Source organism: Notolepis coatsorum, assembly GCF_963971535.1.
Source record: "Notolepis coatsorum genome assembly, chromosome: 10".
Taxonomy (NCBI): Eukaryota; Metazoa; Chordata; class Actinopteri; order Aulopiformes; family Paralepididae; genus Notolepis; species Notolepis coatsorum.
In genome coordinates, this window is record NC_140174.1 from 115,423,732 (window position 1) to 115,441,955 (window position 18,224).

At 46.1% G+C, this 18,224-nt stretch overlaps 1 protein-coding gene across 4 annotated transcripts in view; it reads left to right on the top strand.

Moving 5' to 3' along the window:
• Window positions 1–18,224, top strand: part of dmxl1 (Dmx like 1) — a gene marked incomplete at its 3' end in the record, with an annotated part of 327,508 nt that overhangs the window by 234,004 nt on the left and 75,280 nt on the right. For all 4 annotated transcript variants that reach the window (XM_084323717.1, XM_084323718.1, XM_084323720.1 and 1 more), the window contains exons 33-36: window positions 5,356–5,547; window positions 7,489–7,565; window positions 11,055–11,173; window positions 13,031–13,300. In XM_084323717.1, the coding sequence (XP_084179843.1) occupies window positions 5,356–5,547; window positions 7,489–7,565; window positions 11,055–11,173; window positions 13,031–13,300 (658 nt within the window). The remainder of the gene's footprint in view (window positions 1–5,355; window positions 5,548–7,488; window positions 7,566–11,054; window positions 11,174–13,030; window positions 13,301–18,224) is intronic.

The window sequence follows — 18,224 nt, forward strand, 5'->3', positions numbered from 1 at the left end:
GGCCATTCGGGTCACGGTAGTTTCTTTGCCGCCGAAAACGTTCTTGGCGGAATGGGGGGAGCTTCTCCAATATGCGCTCCACGTTGGAGTTGGCGTACAACTCGTACATCCCCTTCTCTCGTTGTGACCCGAGCATCCTTACTAGGGACTGTACTTTGACGGATAGGTCGTCCAGTGCTCGGTTGTCTCTAGCCGGGGGGAGACGTTCAATCTCACGTATCTCCTGAATGACATAGTCCCATGTACGTCCGTAACGTGCGTCGAGGGCCACCAGGACATCAGAATAGGAAGTCTGTGAATTGGAGTATGCCAGCGCTATGTTGTGCGCTCTAGTTACCTTGAGGTGCTTAAGGAGGATGGCATACTTGTAGGACTCGTCCTGTACTCCGCACATAATTGTCTCTAGGCACATACGCAGCTCGGTATACTGCGCTCGGTCTTCTCTTGTGAAGTCTGGGAATGTGGGTGTCCCAATGTAGGATGCCATGGATGGCTGTGACACTGAAGCACGTAGGGGGAGAGGCCTCCTTGGCGAGTCTCCCTGTACGTTGGGTCGTTGGTTTGTGCTGGGCGGGAACCAGAGGCTGGGCCCCCAGGCACTATTCCTCGGTGCTGTCTGTTGCTCGAACTCCCCACTGGGACGGGTTGGGGGTTCATAACGCCGCGCGTCGGGACTGAGACCGGGGCTGCACTGTTCCTCCTGGTCTGAGATGGGTGCGTGCGGGTGGGCTTTCTGTCCTCCCTCGTCCTCCGCTAGGCTTTGTAGTCGCTCGGTTAGCTGCTCTGCAACGTAAGCATGTTCTTCCCGTAGGCTGGGTCCCGTGTAGCTTTGTCGGGGAGGGGAGGGTGCCCTCGACCCGTGTCGTGATGATCTCCGGGAGCTCCGGGTGGAAGAGTGGGGCGTCACTCTCTGGAGCGCTTGCTCCATAATTTGTGCTTGTAAATGGTCTCGTTCCGCCTCGCGCTGTGCATTGGCTGCTTCACGCTGTGCATTGGCTGCGTCGCGCTGTGCATCGCGCTGCGCATTGGCTGCTTCGCGCTGCACATTGGCTGCGTCACGCTGTGCATTGGCGCGGTCTCGCTCCATGGTTTCTTGAGCCTGGAGGCGCCTCTCTTCCAGTCTGAGATGTTCACGCTCACTCTCTCGTTGCGCTTGGAGACGTCTCTCTTCCACTCTGGAGTGTTCACAATCACTTTCTTGTTGCGCCTGGAGGTGGTCACGCTCACCCTAGAGGCAGTCTCTTTCGGTTGAAGCTGTCAGCGTGGCGATCAGGACTTGCGCTAGCCTCTGGTCGGCCTCGCTTGGAGATGACGCTGTTGTACTTTATCTTCTCCCGCGCTCCGAGGTCCATCTCGGGGGCGCGGTGCTCCTTTCTCTGGTGCGCTCCGAGGTCCATCTCGGGGGCGCATTCTTTATCCTCTTGCGCTCCGAGGTCCATCTCGGGGGCGCGTTCTGTACCTTCTTGCGCTCCGAGGTCCATCTCGGAGGCGCGGTCTTTATCTTCTTGCGCTCAGAGGTCCATCTCGGGGGCGCGGTGGTCTATGGGCATAGTCAAGTCATGTCCCGCTTGTCCCCCCCCGTGAGCTAAGTCAGTTTTACTTAAACTAGCTTGGGTCTCTACCGGTGGGGTTGACAGGTCGATAAGGTTGGGCATACTTAAGCTACTAATTTTATCCTTGCTTAACGTCCTTTTAGATAAGCTAGGAGGTAGATCTACAGCGTAGTTCTCCAAGTGTGGAGGGGCTGACGCTGGCGCCTAGGGCGCTCTAATGGGGGAGAGCCGTTTGGAGAGTGTCCGCCGCTGGCCATATTATTATTAATGATTATTATTACTGATACCCTCCGGCTCGAAGGACCAATTGTAGCTGAGGGGCTACACACCCGGACTGTATTAAAGATTGTTTAGATTAAACCACTACTAAAGATTATTTACTTGCCAGACAGTACAGTTAGATAAATATGGCAGACACTCAATTGACGGCACGGGGACAATGATACCAGGTTTACAGTATTTTAATCGTCATATCAATATACAACTGAATTATCACGTTGCTCTTTTAATAGTAGAATGTCAGAGTATCAAAGTCAGGGGGAATGAATATTTGAATATTTCCTAGGTTAAGAATACTCGACCGGAGCTCTGCAGGGAGTGAGAGGAGGTAATACAGGGCAAAGCAAGGGGGGTAGCTGGAGACGATGATTTCCCTCTCTGGAGTTGTAATCTCCGGAGGAATTGAAGAATGGTCGTATAATCCTGTGGTCCCTGAAGAAAAGGAGTCTCGTACGGAACCGGTCCTTGTAATCCTAGCGCCCGATGGCAGGGTTAATAGCTCTTAATCCAAAGCCCGATGGCATAGATGGTAGCTAGCTAGCTTCGTTTGTACTGGAAGCTAGCCCGATGACGGTCTTCAGGGAGTAGTTAGATCCAAACGCAGATGGTTTTAACTATACGTTTCTCCACGTTACTTCGCTTACATAAGTCACTATACTGCGCCAATAATGGCTCTACAATATTATGGTCGTATCTAAGTAGCTACTAGCTATCCGTAACGATGCACCGCTGGTAGGTCTGTGTACAACTGTACCGAAACGTATTACAATCTCGCTCTGCTGCTTCTCCTGTTCTGATACTGCCGACTCGTTACTTCCACTGCTGTTAGGTTACTGCTCACACTCTACTGGCTGCTTGCGCCATCTACAATATATATACTCAGACTGATTTCTAGGGCGCAGCCGATTTACCTGTCCGGAATCAATGCGCCTGCTATGGGCATGTCTGAACTTGCCCGGACACGTCTTTGAACTCTGTCTGAGGGGCTCGTCTGCTGGCGCCTCCAATGTCAAGGGCGGTGCTCAATGAGGCGAGCGAATAATACTATGGTGCAAACGGATAGCTTAAAGGTATATAGCTTATATATATAAACAATATACAAGTTATACAAAATAATAAACAGACTTTCAGTATTAATCTGGACCCTTCAGAACACTATGTTTTAAATTATGGCTATGTGTCTAATCTGCCCGTCGCTTATCAATGACTCGTTTGCAGTCAACATTGTCGAAACGGATTGTTTTTTAATCTGTTCATATCCTTTTTATAGCATTTCGAAAAGCTATCATTCTCTCTCAAATTTCCGGGAAGATAGAAAGATTCCCCCATAAACGGCATTTATTGGAATATTCTCGAATACACTAGACACGTCATTTGTCGGCCTATTTATGAATCGTTTTCAAATAAACGCTAGATTATCGATAGTATATGTGTACGTATGCACTAGGGCTGGGCGATATAATAACGATAAATATCGCGATATATTTTAATAATCGATGGGGGGGGGGGTATATGTGTATATATATATATATATATATATATATATATATATATACAAATGTTGTGACCTGCAACAGGGCAGTTTTAAAACCAGAGACAGTGGACAGACTTGTCTTTCTTGCTTGCAACTTAAAGTAATGGCTTTGCTTGTCCAAATGACAATACTGACCAAATTGAGATTTATTTTTCTCCATTTATTTTGTTTGCTTTCTAATTTAAAATACAGTTTGAAACCGTCTGTACACAGTAGGCTATGTGTGCTAGCAGAGCTAGACTCCAGTCACGAGTCACGGTGCACATGTGCGGTGGTTTGTCCACCAAAAAAGCGCCAAAAGATAGAAAAGAAACTAGCAGAGCCAGAACTGTTCAACTCCTCTGGAGCCACAGCCAGCAGAGAAGCCGGTTTACTTTCGCTTTCAAACCAGCTGCAGCCTGAGAACTGGAGTGTGAGGGGATGTAACACTAAAGATGGCGGCAACGACAAAGAATTGCTGCAAAATAAATATACATCTGTTGTTTAAAAGAAATATATATATATATATATTTTTTTTTACTTATAACAATTTCGATAATTATCGATATCGAGTGATATGATAACATTATCATATCGTTATCGCGATATGATTTTTTGCCATATCGCCCAACCCTAGTATGCACGCTATAGACGCGAGCTGAAAAATCGATTCTCTCGTTCCCGCAAGATCACACACACGCACACACACACATGGCACATAGGGGACATGCTGTTATCTCAGCGAATACAGCTCCGATTACCCCAAGACTGGTAACTCCTTACCTTAGATCAGATTTTCTCCAAAAAGATTATTCCAATTCCTGATCGCCATTCCAAATATCGATCGCGTTGATTGATTGATTATTGGCTGCTGTGAATATATAATCCAGGCTGCTTTCCGTCCCGGGATCACTTCCATGTTCATCAGACGGCTTGCCAGCACAAGGAGCCAGCTGGCTCCGCCTCTACAGATCTACAGATCCCAGGTCAGTCTAAGCGACTGACCTGCAGTTACACAGGGATAGACGATAGGGGGCGCTTTTTTCCATTCTGAGCTCCTGTAGGGGCTGGTGTACCAACAGGAGACTCGGTTGATGAAATATGAATATAAAAAAATAAAACGATATTTGTCGTCGTGGGCACTCAATGGGGGGGCTGATAAAACGAGATATGTCATCCGTGGCACTGAAAGGGTTAAGTGAGCGTGGATTATTGAATTGATTGATTGATTGATTGATTGATTGATTGATTGATTGATTGAAGTTGCTCTCTTTCGAAGTTGGTTAAGGTTAGAGTTTGGAATCAGGGCTTAACCAACTTCGAAAGAGAGCGACTTCGAAAGGGTGCCTAAACTTAACCAGTTGGAAACAAGGCGGACAGTAATAAAATTAGCAATCAATCAATTCAATAACCCACGCTCACTTAAAACAGCGCACCTCCCAGCTGCTTCTATAGAAAGTAGGTAAAAAAAGAATATTGAAAGATTATCAATTTGCGTGATTTTAATTTTGTTCCACAATGACTCATGACCAATCAATTACATCATCCAACATTGTTTAAGAAACTAACACATTCGCCGTGACAGAATCGTTTTTCATTTAGTCTTTATGACCCTATCACCATATCCTTTCATAACGTTTACTGTCCGGCGTGTCCGCTATCTTGCTTTCACTTCTAAAAACTCGCGTGGCGGAGTGATAGTAATGCGGTTGTGGGCGGGTCCTGGGACCAAGAGCGTGGGGTTATTACAAATACCCACGTGTAACTTGACTGTTTCAGCCAATCAGAATCGAGAAATTTGCATGCCGTTGTATAATATTAGTGTAGCTGTAGCCTTATCTTTATCTGCAACTGTGAAGAAAAACCCCATTGGTTTAAACTGAATGAATATGTTTGAATACGAATGAATGGTTTTACGTTTGGCTCGTGACACACTGTCGCTCATGTCAACCCAGTCACTGGTGAACCCAATCACTGGTAAACCCAACCTCTGTGACTTTCTCTCGACAGGAGGCCTCCAGCCAATCCCCGGTGGCGTCCACCCTCCAGCCCGCCTCCATCCCGCTCCTATTGGCCTGCACGGCCATCGCCAAGACGGTGGTAGCCAATCCCATCGTCCACCTGACTAACCTGGCTCATGACATCCTGCACACCATCAACGCCCTGGACTCCCCTCCCCACCCTGATGTGGTCAACAACGAGGTGAGACGACCACGTGGGTCCTTTTAGGTTTTAGATCAGCCGTGTTGGTCCCTTTTAGGTTTTAGATCAGCCGTGTTAGTCCCTTTTAGGTTTTAGATCAGCCGTGTTAGTCCCTTTTAGGTTTTAGATCAGCCGTGTTAGTCCTTTTTAGGTTTTAGATCAGCCGTGTTAGTCCCCTTTTAGGTTTTAGATCAGCCGTGTTAGTCCCCTTTTAGGTTTTAGATCAGCCGTGTTGGTCCCTTTTAGGTTTTAGATCAGCCATGTTAGTCCCTTTTAGGTTTTAGATCAGCCGTGTTAGTCCCTTTTAGGTTTTAGATCAGCCATATTAGTCCCTTTTAGGTTTTAGATCAGCCGTGTTGGTCCCTTTTAGGTTTTAGATCAGCCGTGTTAGTCCCTTTTTTAGGTTTTAGATCAGCCGTGTTAGTCCCTTTTAGGTTTTAGATCAACTATATTAGTCCCGTTTAGGTTTTAGATCAACTATATTAGTCCCGTTTAGGTTTTATGTCAACTATATTAGTCCCTTTTAGGTTTTATGTCAACTATTTAGATCAACTATATTAGTCCCGTTTAGGTTTTAGATCAACTATATTAGTCCCTTTTAGGTTTTAGATCAGCCGTATTAGTCCCTTTTAGGTTTTAGATCAACTATATTAGTCCCTTTTAGGTTTTATGTCAACTATTTAGATCAACTATATTAGTCCCGTTTAGGTTTTAGATCAACTATATTAGTCCCGTTTAGGTTTTATGTCAACTATATTAGTCCCTTTTAGGTTTTATGTCAACTATTTAGATCAACTATATTAGTCCCGTTTAGGTTTTAGATCAACTATATTAGTCCCTTTTAGGTTTTATGTCAACTATATTAGTCCCTTTTCGGTTTTATGTCAACTATATTAGTCCCTTTTTAGCTTTTATATCAACTATATTAGTCCCTTTTAGGTTTTAGATAAACCATTAGTCCCTTTTCGGTTTTAGATCAACTATATTAGTCCCTTTTTAGGTTTTAAATCAACTATATTAGTCCTTTTTAGGTTTTAGATCAGCCGTATTAGTCCTTTGTAGGTTTTAGTCAACTATATTAGTCCCTTTTAGGTTTTTAGATCAGTTTTCTAATATATATATATAATAATTAGTGCTGTCAATCGATTAAAATATTTAACTCGATTAATCGCATGATTGTCCATAGTTAACTCGCGATTAATTGCAAATTACTATTTTCTTTTTCTACCTTAAACGGATATTTTTCAAGTTCCAAGTTTTAATACTCTTATCAACATGCGAGTCAACAAATGCTTGCTTTATGCAGCCATTTAACACAAAAGGATGACCCTCATGCATTGCAAATTTGCATCAAATTCAAAACAGAGTGATGCACAAAATAACTTAAAAGAAAATAATATTTTAAAACAATGAATAAAGTGTGCATGAAATAATAGGGGAAAGAAAACGTTAGGAACTTGTTACATTCACCCACACAAGGGCTGAGTAATCACACACCCCCCCCCCTCTCTCTCACACACACTGAGAGCATCAACAATACACCTGAGTGAAGTCTAGTTAAAAAAAAAAAAAAAAAAATCTTAAAAGTTAATCGTGAGTTAAAAAAAATAGTGGCATTAATAGAATCGGGCGATAACGCGTTATTACCACGTTAACTCTGACAGCCTTAATAATAATAATATATATATCATAAGCTATCCTCAGTATTTTATTGAATAATGTGTCTCTGGGGAACTCTACAGTAGCTACAGCAGTACACCCAGGCACACAAGGTGTGTCTGGGGAACTCTACAGCAGTACACCCAGGTACACGAGGTCACAGGACAAACATTCCACTGCTTGGTGTCTTTTAAAGGGTTTTTATTTCCACTAGTAGCTTTGGTTTTACTCGCCCCGGCCTGATCCCTCCGTTTGTGTCCATCGTGTTCCCTGTTCCTTCAGATCTACGTGATGCACACCCTGGCTGCCTCGCTGTCCGCCTGCATTTACCAGTGTCTCTGTGACAGACGCAACTACAGGTCAGTGACCAATTAGCACATATATTTAATCTTTTATTTTTGTATCCACTTTTTCTCCTTATTTTTCTATTTTTCTCCCATCCCAATTTTGCCTCGCCAATTCTCCCTTCAATTCTCCCCTCTCCTGTCTCAAACGTTGCTAGACTATGCCTCCTACTGGTCGGCTGCAATGTGGACCAAGCCTTGCATCACGTGTCCCCTCCGGTACACGAGGAGGCAGCCTGTCTCATCTTTTCACCAGACAGCTCGAACTCTCAGTGGCGAGGAGTAACGTGTGGGAGGCTCACGCTGCCCCCGATACTTCCTGATTCTGCTGTACAGGCGCACCAACCGACCTGCAGGAGTCGCTGTCCACAACGTCCGATCCCCACCCACCCACCGACTTTCCCACCCCTAACACTGCCAATTGTGTTAGTATGAACGACCGGCCAAGCCGGTAGCAACGCCGAGAGCTGGGCTCGAACCCAGCATATCCTGCGTTAGTGGCAAGTGCCTTGCCCACTGCGCCACTTAGCCACCCACTGACTTAATCTTCTTTACCCCGTTGGGGGGCATAGGGCGTCCATCTCACTCTTCTGGGCCAGGGCCTTTGCTTCTTTCCAGCTCAGCTGTTCTTTAGGTCTTGGAGTGTGGAACGTCTCCAGGTGTTTCACCCACACATATATTTAATCTATGTTGGAAATTGGCCCATGTGATTCCCTTACATAAAGGTGGCGATAGAGATGATTTAAATAATTACCGGCCCAATCTCCAAACTACCCTGCTTAGTAAATTCCTGGAGTCTTTCATAAACGACCAACTCAATTATTTTCTTTCACCGTCACTCAGTTCAAGGCCACATCAATCTGGATTTAGAGCTAATCACAGCACTTACATTAGTTAGCTTTCCTTTAATGCCCTCCAGGAAACTCGTATCGATATTAAGCTGATACTTAATGCAAATAAAATGTAATTTGTTCTCTAGAAACATAGACTACTGTAATCTGCTTATCTCTATTGGCAACGGATCGAAAAAACCGAAAGGGTTACAGAATACAATACAATCTTGGCATCTGACTAAAATGTTCATTTAAATAACACATTGGGAATCTTACTGGCAAATTACGACAAAAGATTGGCTTTTTATTCAGAAATAAAACCAGCTTCCTTTTGATATGTAGGAAGAGGATTGTTGATTCAACTTTCCTAGCAGTTATGTATTATAGTAGTAGAAGAAGAATTTCCATCTGTTGTCCCCAGACATAAAAACAGGACGCATAAAACAGTAAGAAATGTACAAATACATAAAAACAGGACACATAAAAACTGTAAAAAATTTACAAATACATAGCAGCAATACACAAAAATAGTGGCTAGAGATATGTCACATGTAGTCACATGACTGGTTGGACTTCAGCCATTTTTTTTGTTGCCCTCTAAAAGAAGCAAGGGTGGGGCTTTCCCTTATGGAAATGGAGAGACTGTTCCATGTGTGACTGCCTTTTATGGACAGGACGTTTTGGCCAAACGTGGTCAGTCTACGTTGGACCATGCGGTCACCTCTGGTGTCTGACCTGGTGCAGAGTCCAGTGTTAATTTTTTTGTAGACGAATTCCTGTACAGGAGGGGGAGCTTTTGCAGCATCAACTGTTAAAAAAGGACGGATTTATCTAAAAGTCCAAGATGACTCCGAGGTACTTGAAATGGGAAACCAATTCCAATTCCCCCTGCCGCAGAAACACATTAGACCTTGTGTTGCCAACTGGTCGTTTGCTGAACATCATGCATACAGTTTTATTTTTAATTTTTTTGCAGTAGGCATGAGTTTTGCAACCAGTATTGGACCTTGTTCATTGCATTTGTGAGGTTACATGAGATCAGGTCAGTTTTTTTTACTATGTACAAAAATGACCGTGTCGTCAGCGTACATCTGTTTGAAGTCAGGGCATATGTCCGGCAGGTCATTGATGTACAGGGAAAACAGCAATGGCCCAAGGATCGATCCCTGTGGCACACCGACTGGATTGTCAAGATAAGGAGATTTGACACCATCAAATGTGTGTCAAATGAGACAACTTTGCCAAAAGTACTTGAGGGTTGACAGTGTCAAACGCTTTTCTAAGATCCAGGAACACAGCACCTACATATGGGTTTTTGTCCAACATACATTTAACCTTTTCAATAAAAACACAGTTAGCCGACTCAGTGGAGTGCTGAGCGTGGAAGCCAAATTGTAGTGGGTGGAGTGGGGTGTGACGTTTGTCCAGATGTTTAATCATGGGTTTCGACACCCACTTTTCAGCAACCTTAGATATATGGTGGTTAGGATGCTATAACGGCATTATCTTATATTATATAACGGCATCGTCTAACCCAACTTCTCTTATATTATATATTACCAAAAAAATATTTTGGTCCGCCAAAGGGGGGCCTGACAGAAAAAGTTTGAGAAGCACTGGTCTAACCCAACTAATCTTATATTATGTAACGGCATTGTCTAACCCAACTTCTCTTATATTATGTAACGGCATCGTCTAACCCAACTTCTCTTATATTATGTAACGGCATCGTCTAACCCAACTTCTCTTATATTATGTAACGGCATTGTCTAACCCAACTTCTCTTATATTATATAACGGCATCGTCTAACCCAACTTCTCTTATATTATATAACGGCATCGTCTAACCCAACTTCTCTTATATTATATAACGGCATCATCTAACCCAACTTCTCTTATATTATGTAACGGCATCGTCTAACCCAACTTCTCTTATATTATGTAACGGCATCGTCTAACCCAACTTCTCTTATATTATGTAACGGCATCGTCTAACCCAACTTCTCTTATATTATGTAACGGCATCGTCTAACCCAACTTCTCTTATATTATGTAACGGCATCGTCTAACCCAACTTCTCTTATATTATGTAACGGCATCGTCTAACCCAACTTCTCTTATATTATATAACGGCATCGTCTAACCCAACTTCTCTTATATTATGTAACGGCATCGTCTAACCCAACTTCTCTTATATTATATAACGGCATCGTCTAACCCAACTTCTCTTATATTATATAACGGCATCGTCTAACCCAACTTCTCTTATATTATGTAACGGCATCGTCTAACCCAACTTCTCTTATATTATGTAACGGCATCGTCTAACCCAACTTCTCTTATATTATATAACGGCATCATCTAACCCAACTTCTCTTATATTATATAACGGCATCATCTAACCCAACTTCTCTTATATTATATAACGGCATCGTCTAACCCAACTTCTCTTATATTATGTAACGGCATCGTCTAACCCAACTTCTCCTCACTGCGTTTTATCCTTGCCGTGTTTAACGCAGAGTCGTCATGGCGACGGTGTATGATATAAGTGGATGCTGCGTGTCATTTAGCCGCCTGTGTTGCTGCGCTTCAGCCTGCTTCATTATCCAGTGCGTCTGTGTGTACTCATGTCTCTGTGTGTGTGCGTGTGTGTGTGGTCTCTCCTCAGCCATGCTAACCAGTTCACAGGGATGGTCTACCAGAGCGTCCTGCTGTCTCAGAACCCGGTCAGAGCGGTCAGCGTGGAAGAGACCGTCCTGCCCAACACCTCCCCCGCCCAGTGGCCAGGTAACGTCCCAACACCTCCCCCGCCCAGTGGCCAGGTAACGTCCCAACACCTCCCCCGCCCAGTGGCCAGGTAACGTCCCAACGCCTCCCCCACCCAGTGGCCAGGTAACGTCCCAACACCTCCCCCGCCCAGTGGCCAGGTAACGTCCCAACACCTCCCCCGCCCAGTGGCCAGGTAACGTCCCAACGCCTCCCCCGCCCAGTGGCCAGGTAACGTCCCAACACCTCCCCCGCCAGGGGCCAGGTAACGTCCCAACACCTCCCCCGCCCAGTGGCCAGGTAACGTCCCAACACCTCCCCCGCCCAGTGGCCAGGTAACGTCCCAACGCCTCCCCCGCCCAGTGGCCAGGTAACGTCCCAACACCTCCCCCGCCCAGTGGCCAGGTAACGTCCCAACACCTCCCCCGCCCAGTGGCCAGGTAACGTCCCAACGCCTCCCCCGCCCAGTGGCCAGGTAACGTCCCAACGCCTCCCCCGCCCAGTGGCCAGGTAACGTCCCAACGCCTCCCCCGCCCAGTGGCCAGGTAACGTCCCAACGCCTCCCCCGCCCAGTGGCCAGGTAACGTCCCAACGCCTCCCCCGCCCAGTGGCCAGGTAACGTCCCAACGCCTCCCCCGCCCAGTGGCCAGGTAACGTCCCAACGCCTCCAGTGGCCAGGTAACGTCCCAACGCCTCCCCCGCCCAGTGGCCAGGTAACGTCCCAACACCTCCCCGCCCAGTGGCCAGGTAACGTCCCAACGCGGAACACTTGTGTAGTTCTCTTTCTTCCAACATGGCCGCCCGTGATCTGTGAGCAACCACTCATTTCCGTGCAGCGGTCGATGGTAAATGGCTGCGTTTATATATAACGGCTTTTATCCAAAGCGATTTACAATTTTGTTCCTCACATTTTACCCGTTCACTCACACATTCACACAACGACGGCGGAGGCGACCATGCAAGGTGCCAAGCTGCTCATCGGGAGCAATTAGGGGTTAAGTGTCTTGCTCAAGGACACATCGACACGCTGCCCGGGAGGAGCGGGAATCAAACCGGGAACCTCCGGATTACCAGACGACTGCTCTACCTCCTGAGCCACTGTCGCCCCCAATAAATTAAATGGTTACTACTTAGTTTTAAAACTTTAAAACTCTCCCTCCTCTCCTCTCACTCTCCCTCCTCTCCTCTCCTCTCACTCTCCCTCCTCTCCTCTCCTTTCACTCTCCCTCCTCTCACTCTCCCACATCTCCTCTCACACTCCCTCCTCTCCTCCCTCTCTCTCCCCCCTCTCCTCCCTCTCTCTCCCCCTCTTTCTATCTCTCCCTCCTCTCCTCTCCTTCTCTCTGTCCCTCTCCTTTCCCTCCTCTCCCTCTCTCTCCTCTATATCCCTCCTCTCTCCCTCCTCTCCTCTCCCTCCTCTTTCTCTCCCTCTCCCTCCTTTTTCCCTCTCCTCTATCTCTCTATCTCTCCCTCCTCTCTCCCTCTCCTCTCTCTCCTCTCTCTCCCTCCTCTCTCTCTCTCTCTCTCTCTCTCTCTCGCTCTCGCTCTCTCCCCCCCTCCTCTCTCCCTCTTTCTCTATTTCTCTCCCTCTCCTCTCTCTCCTCTCCTCTCTCTCTCCCTCCTCTTTCCCTCTCCTCTCCCTCCCTCCTCTCCCTCTCCTCTCTCCCCTCTCTCTATCTCTCCCTCTCTCCCCCTCCCCTCATCTCCTCTCCCTCCTCTCTCTCCCCCTTCCCTCTATCCCTCCTCTCTCCCTCTCTCCTCTCCTCTCCTCTCCTCTCCTCTCCTCTCCCTCCTCTCTCTCTCCCCCTTCCCTCTATCTCTCTCCTCTCTCCCTCCTATCCTCTCTCTCCCTCCTCCCCCCCCCCCCCCCCCCTCCAGGTATAGCCTCTCTGATCCGTCTGTTGAACTCCTCCAGTGAGGAGAGTCAGCCAGGCCTGGCCGTCCTCCTGTGTGAGGTCCTCACCGCGGTCTTCCTCAGTCTCTTCGTCCACGGCCTGGCCACCCACTCCAGCAACGAGCTGTTCCGCGTGGTGGCCCACCCCCTCAACAGCAAGCTGTGGGTGGCCGTGTTCGGGGGCGCGGCCCGCACGCCTGTCCTGGAGAAACAACTGTCCAACGCCACCAGTCCGGTTAGATCGCCACCTCCAGGTTGGTTTCTTACTGACTGACTTACTGATGGACTCTTTTCTTTCGTTTTCCTATTCTTTCTTTCTTTCCATCTCTCTCTCTCTCTCTCTCTCTCTCTCTCTCTCTCCCTCTCCCTCTCCCTCTCTCTCTCTCTCTTTTTTGTGTGTCTGTCTGTCTCCTTGTCTCCATCTGTCAGTGTCATGGTGTGCAGTCAGAGATCTAGTGAATTTGAATTTCATCAGGCTGAAGTCAGTGAGGTGGAGCGGTTACTCCGCTCTCTTCCTGATAGTAAGTTAGCAGGCCTAGATAACCTGGATAGTAAAGTGCTGAGAATGACTGCTGGTATCATAGCATCTCCTATATGTCATATTATGAATGGATGTGGGCCTATTTCCAAAGATGTGGAAGGAGGCTATGGTTTTTCCTTTACCTAAGGATACCAAGGCTGCTTTTAATGAGGGAAATTCTAGACCTATAAGTATTTTACCTGTCTTGAGCAAAATCATGGAAAAGTTGGTGCATTCACAAATTCAAGAGTATTTTGTTTCAAACAAGCTTTCAAACGGCTTCTCAGTTACAGTGGGTGACAATATTGTCACAAGGAAAGATGAAATTACCTACCTGGGTTCCATCCTAGAGGCTAATCTTTCCTGTGACAAAATGGCATCCAATGTAATAAAAAAAGTCAATCAACGAACTCGATTCTTGTACCGGATCTCCTCCCTGGTAAACAAGAATACCCTGAAGACTCTGGCAGGAGCACTCATTCAAGGGTACTACGACTATGCTTGCACCTCATGGTACCAAAGCACCTCAAAGGCACTAAAAACCAAATTACAAACATCTCAAAACAAACTAATCAGACTACTGCTTGACCTGACTCCTAGAACCCACCTCACCCCTGCACACTTTGCCAACCTAGGATGGCTTAGAGTAGACGACAGAGTACAGCAACTTGCAATGGGCCTGGTCTACAAGATACACTACACGACCAAGGTACCCATGTACATGTCAAAATACTTCCCAAAGGTCAGTGAATACCACGATCACAACACCAGAGGGAGCTCCACAAATCATGTAAAACCCAGATTCGGCTCAAACAAGGGACTAAACACGTTTCGCAATTATGCCACAACAATGTGGAACGCCCTACCCAAAGCTGTAAAGGAATGTGAATCACTACCCACCTTCAAAAACACTCAACGAACACCTACGGGAGACTGCAATTCAAAACTGGCCCCTACAAATGTCCTAACCCAGTTGTACAATAAAGACCAAGCATGGCTTTGTCAGTATTCCAATGTACCCAACCCCCCCCCCACCTCCAATGTACAGCCCCACCCAACCCCACCCCACCTACCCAACCTCCAATGTACAGTTTCTATGTCAAATGTAGGTCAGTATTCTAATGTACAGTGTCCGTCCCCCCCCCCCCCCCCCCCCCCGTCCCCCCCCCACACCTCCAATGTACAGCCCCACCTACCCAACCTCCCCCAATGCACAGTTTCTATGTCAAATGTATATACACTCTTTTTCTGGATTTTTTTTAGTATCACAAACAGTACTGTATTTGAAAATCTGGTATGTCATAAATGTATAGATGTAGCAGTACTGTATCTGTATGTCGTGTGTGTCATATGATGAATTGAAAATGGAGGACCCTAATGGAAACAAGACGAAAGTCTTTCTCAGGTCTGCATCCTCTTAACAATTGTATGTATTGAGCTGTACTGTACTGTACCCATTCTGCAATCTGTTAATAAACTTTTCAATCAATTCAATTCAATCAATAAATCAATCAATCAATCAATCAATCAAACAGATTCTCAACATGCCTATAGAGCTGGTCACTCTACTTCTACTGCTTTGATACAGATGACTGATGACTGGCTTAAAGCTATAGATAACTATGTTGGTGGGAGCTGTGCTGTTAGATTTTAGTGCTGCATTTGATGTGCTGGACCATTCTCTACTGGTTGAGAAACTTAAATGTTATGGTTTTAACTCTTCTGCTTTAAAGTGGATACTAAGTTATTTGTCCTCTAGATCACAGAAGGTGTATCTAAATGGCAGCCTGTCCAGTAGCAGAGGTCTAGAGTGTGGCGTTCCGCAAGGAAGTTGCCTAGGACCTTTGCTCTTCTCTGTATTTACTAATGACCTATCTTGGGCTACCAAATGTGCTACAACAGTTCTTTATGCAGATGATTCAACATTGTATTACGCTGCACCATCATGCAATGTACTTAATGAAGTTTTGAGCAGAGAACTTAAAGTTGTGCATGACTGGGTAGTATGTAATAGACTTGTCCTTAATATCTCCAAGACTAAATGTATTGTGCTGGGAACAAGGCACAGGTTATCTACAAATCCAAAGCTTCATTTAAACTTGTGTAATTCGGCAGTTCAACAAGTTGAAAGTACTAAACTCCTTGGAGTGATGCTGGATTGCACTCTGTCTTGGTCTCAGCATATTAATTATATTATTTTAAAAATGGGAAGAGCAATAGGTATTTCCAGGAAATGTGCTTCTTTTGTTGCCCGTCCCCTTTTATGTCAGATAGTGCAAAGTTTAGTTTTATGTCATCTTGACTATTGCTCTGCGATGTGGTCATCTACTGCCAGTGGTGACCTCAGGAAGCTCCAGGTGGTCCAGAACAGGGCAGCACGGTTGGTACTGGGCTGCTCACTAAGGTCTAATGTGAGCCGTATGCATGCCCGCCTCTCTTGGCTTAACGTTGAAAATAGATTGTCTTTTAATATACTTGTGCTGTTCAAGTTGGTCATGAGCAGTAAAACTCCTGTTTTTATACATAATCAGATTTTTTATTTTTTTATTTTTTTATCTACTTTTTCTCCCATTTTCTATTTTTCTCCCATCCCAATTTTCGTAACGTCCAATTCTACCCTCCCCTGTCTCGAACGCTGTTAGGCCATGCCTCCCACAGGCCGGCTGCAATGTGGACGAAGCCTTGCATCACGTGTCCCCTCCGGTACTTGAGGAGGCAGCCGTCGCATCTTTTCACCTGCACAGGGCGATCTCTCAGCGGCGGGGGTCTGCATGGGAGGGACACGCCGCCCCCGTTGCTTCCTGATTCTACTGCGCAGGTGCACCAACCGACCTGTAGGAGTCGCTGTCCACAACGTCCGATCCCCACCCACCAGCTTCCCACCCCCTAATACTGCCAATTGTATTAGTATGAACGACCAGCCAAGCTGGTAGCAATGCCGAGAGCTGGGCTCGAACCCAGCATCTCCTGCATTAGTGGTGAGCGCCTTGCCCACTGCGCCACTTAGCCGCCCCAGATTGTTTTTAGTAATACTGTGCACGCACATTACACTAGACTAGGTTCCAGTAGTGCGCAGCTTGAATTGCCAGGTCCTAGAACCAGCGCTTTGGGGAGATCTTTTATTTTTAGAGCATTAACTCTTTGGAATAACCTGCCTCAAAACCTCTGCTGCATTTACAGTAGATTCACTTTTTAAAAGAATCTTAAATTGTTTTTAACACTGCAAAGTAATTTTTTGTTTTTGTTTTACACTAATGTAATTTTACAGTAGTTTCATTATGCATTGTGTTTTTGTATGTGCACCCCAGGAAGACTAGCTGGTTGCTATGGCAAACCAAATCAAATAGTCAGAGATTGTGTGTGTGTGTCTCTCTCTCTCTCTCTCTCTCTCTCTCTCTCTCTCTCTCTCTCTCTCTCTCTCTCTCTCTCTCTCTCTCTCTCTCTCTCTCTCTCTCTCTCTTTTTTTTTTCTCCCCCCCCCCCCCCCCAGTGTGTCTCCTTGTCTCAGTCTGTCAGTGTCATGGTGTGCAGTCGGAGATCTAGCCTGATGTAACTCCTGTAACTTTGACTATTTATAATAATAATAAACTTTATTTGTATAGCACCTTTCATATAGAAACTGCAGCTCAAAGTGCTTCATAACAGAAAAAAAGACATAAAATGGTCTGTTCTCTCTACACACGTACAACGAATCAGCTGTTGATATTATGCGCCATCAGTAGACAACGTATCATGTATTAAACTAGAGTTAGTGGTTTAATGCTTCAGTCACAGTGACGTTGAAAGAGCAGCTGTCACAAACCTCTTTTATTTCTTTATGGAGATCCACTGCACTGCTCTGCACTGCTCTGTTTACAAACTGAAGACGGCGACTGTGAGGGGGAGGGCTGGAGCAGCCGGAGGGGCAAGCGTGCTCTGAAGAGCGCGTCAACAACTTGCTGTAGAACACTCGCCAGCTGGTACCGATACTGCAGAAAGTATCGGTACTTCGGGAAATGAGTATCGAAGCCGTTTTAAATATTCAGTATCGATATGTATCGATACTTCGATATTTTTGACAACACTAGCCTCTATCAGCCTCTGTTATCCCCTGGTCTGTTCTCTCTACACAGGCCTCTATCAGCCTCTGATATCCCCTGGTCTGTTCACTCTACACAGGCCTCTATCAGCCTCTGTTATCCCCTGGTCTGTTCTCTCTACACAGGCCTCTATCAGCCTCTGTTATCCCCTGGTCTGTTCTCTCTACACAGGCCTCTATCAGCCTCTGTTATCCCCTGGTCTGTTCTCTCTACACAGGCCTCTATCAGCCTCTATTATCCCCTGGTCTGTTCTCTCTACACAGGCCTCTATCAGCCTCTGTTATCCCCTGGTCTGTTCTCTCTACACAGGCCTCTATCAGCCTGTTATCCCCTGGTCTGTTCTCTCTACACAGGCCTCTATCAGCCTCTGTTATCCCCTGGTCTGTTCTCTCTACACAGGCCTCTATCAGCCTCTGTTATCCCCTGGTCTGTTCTCTCTACACAGACCTCTATCAGCCTCTGTTATCCCCTGGTCTGTTCTCTCTACACAGGCCTCTATCAGCCTCTGTTATCCCCTGGTCTGTTCACTCTACACAGGCCTCTATCAGCCTCTGATATCCCCTGGTCTGTTCTCTCTACA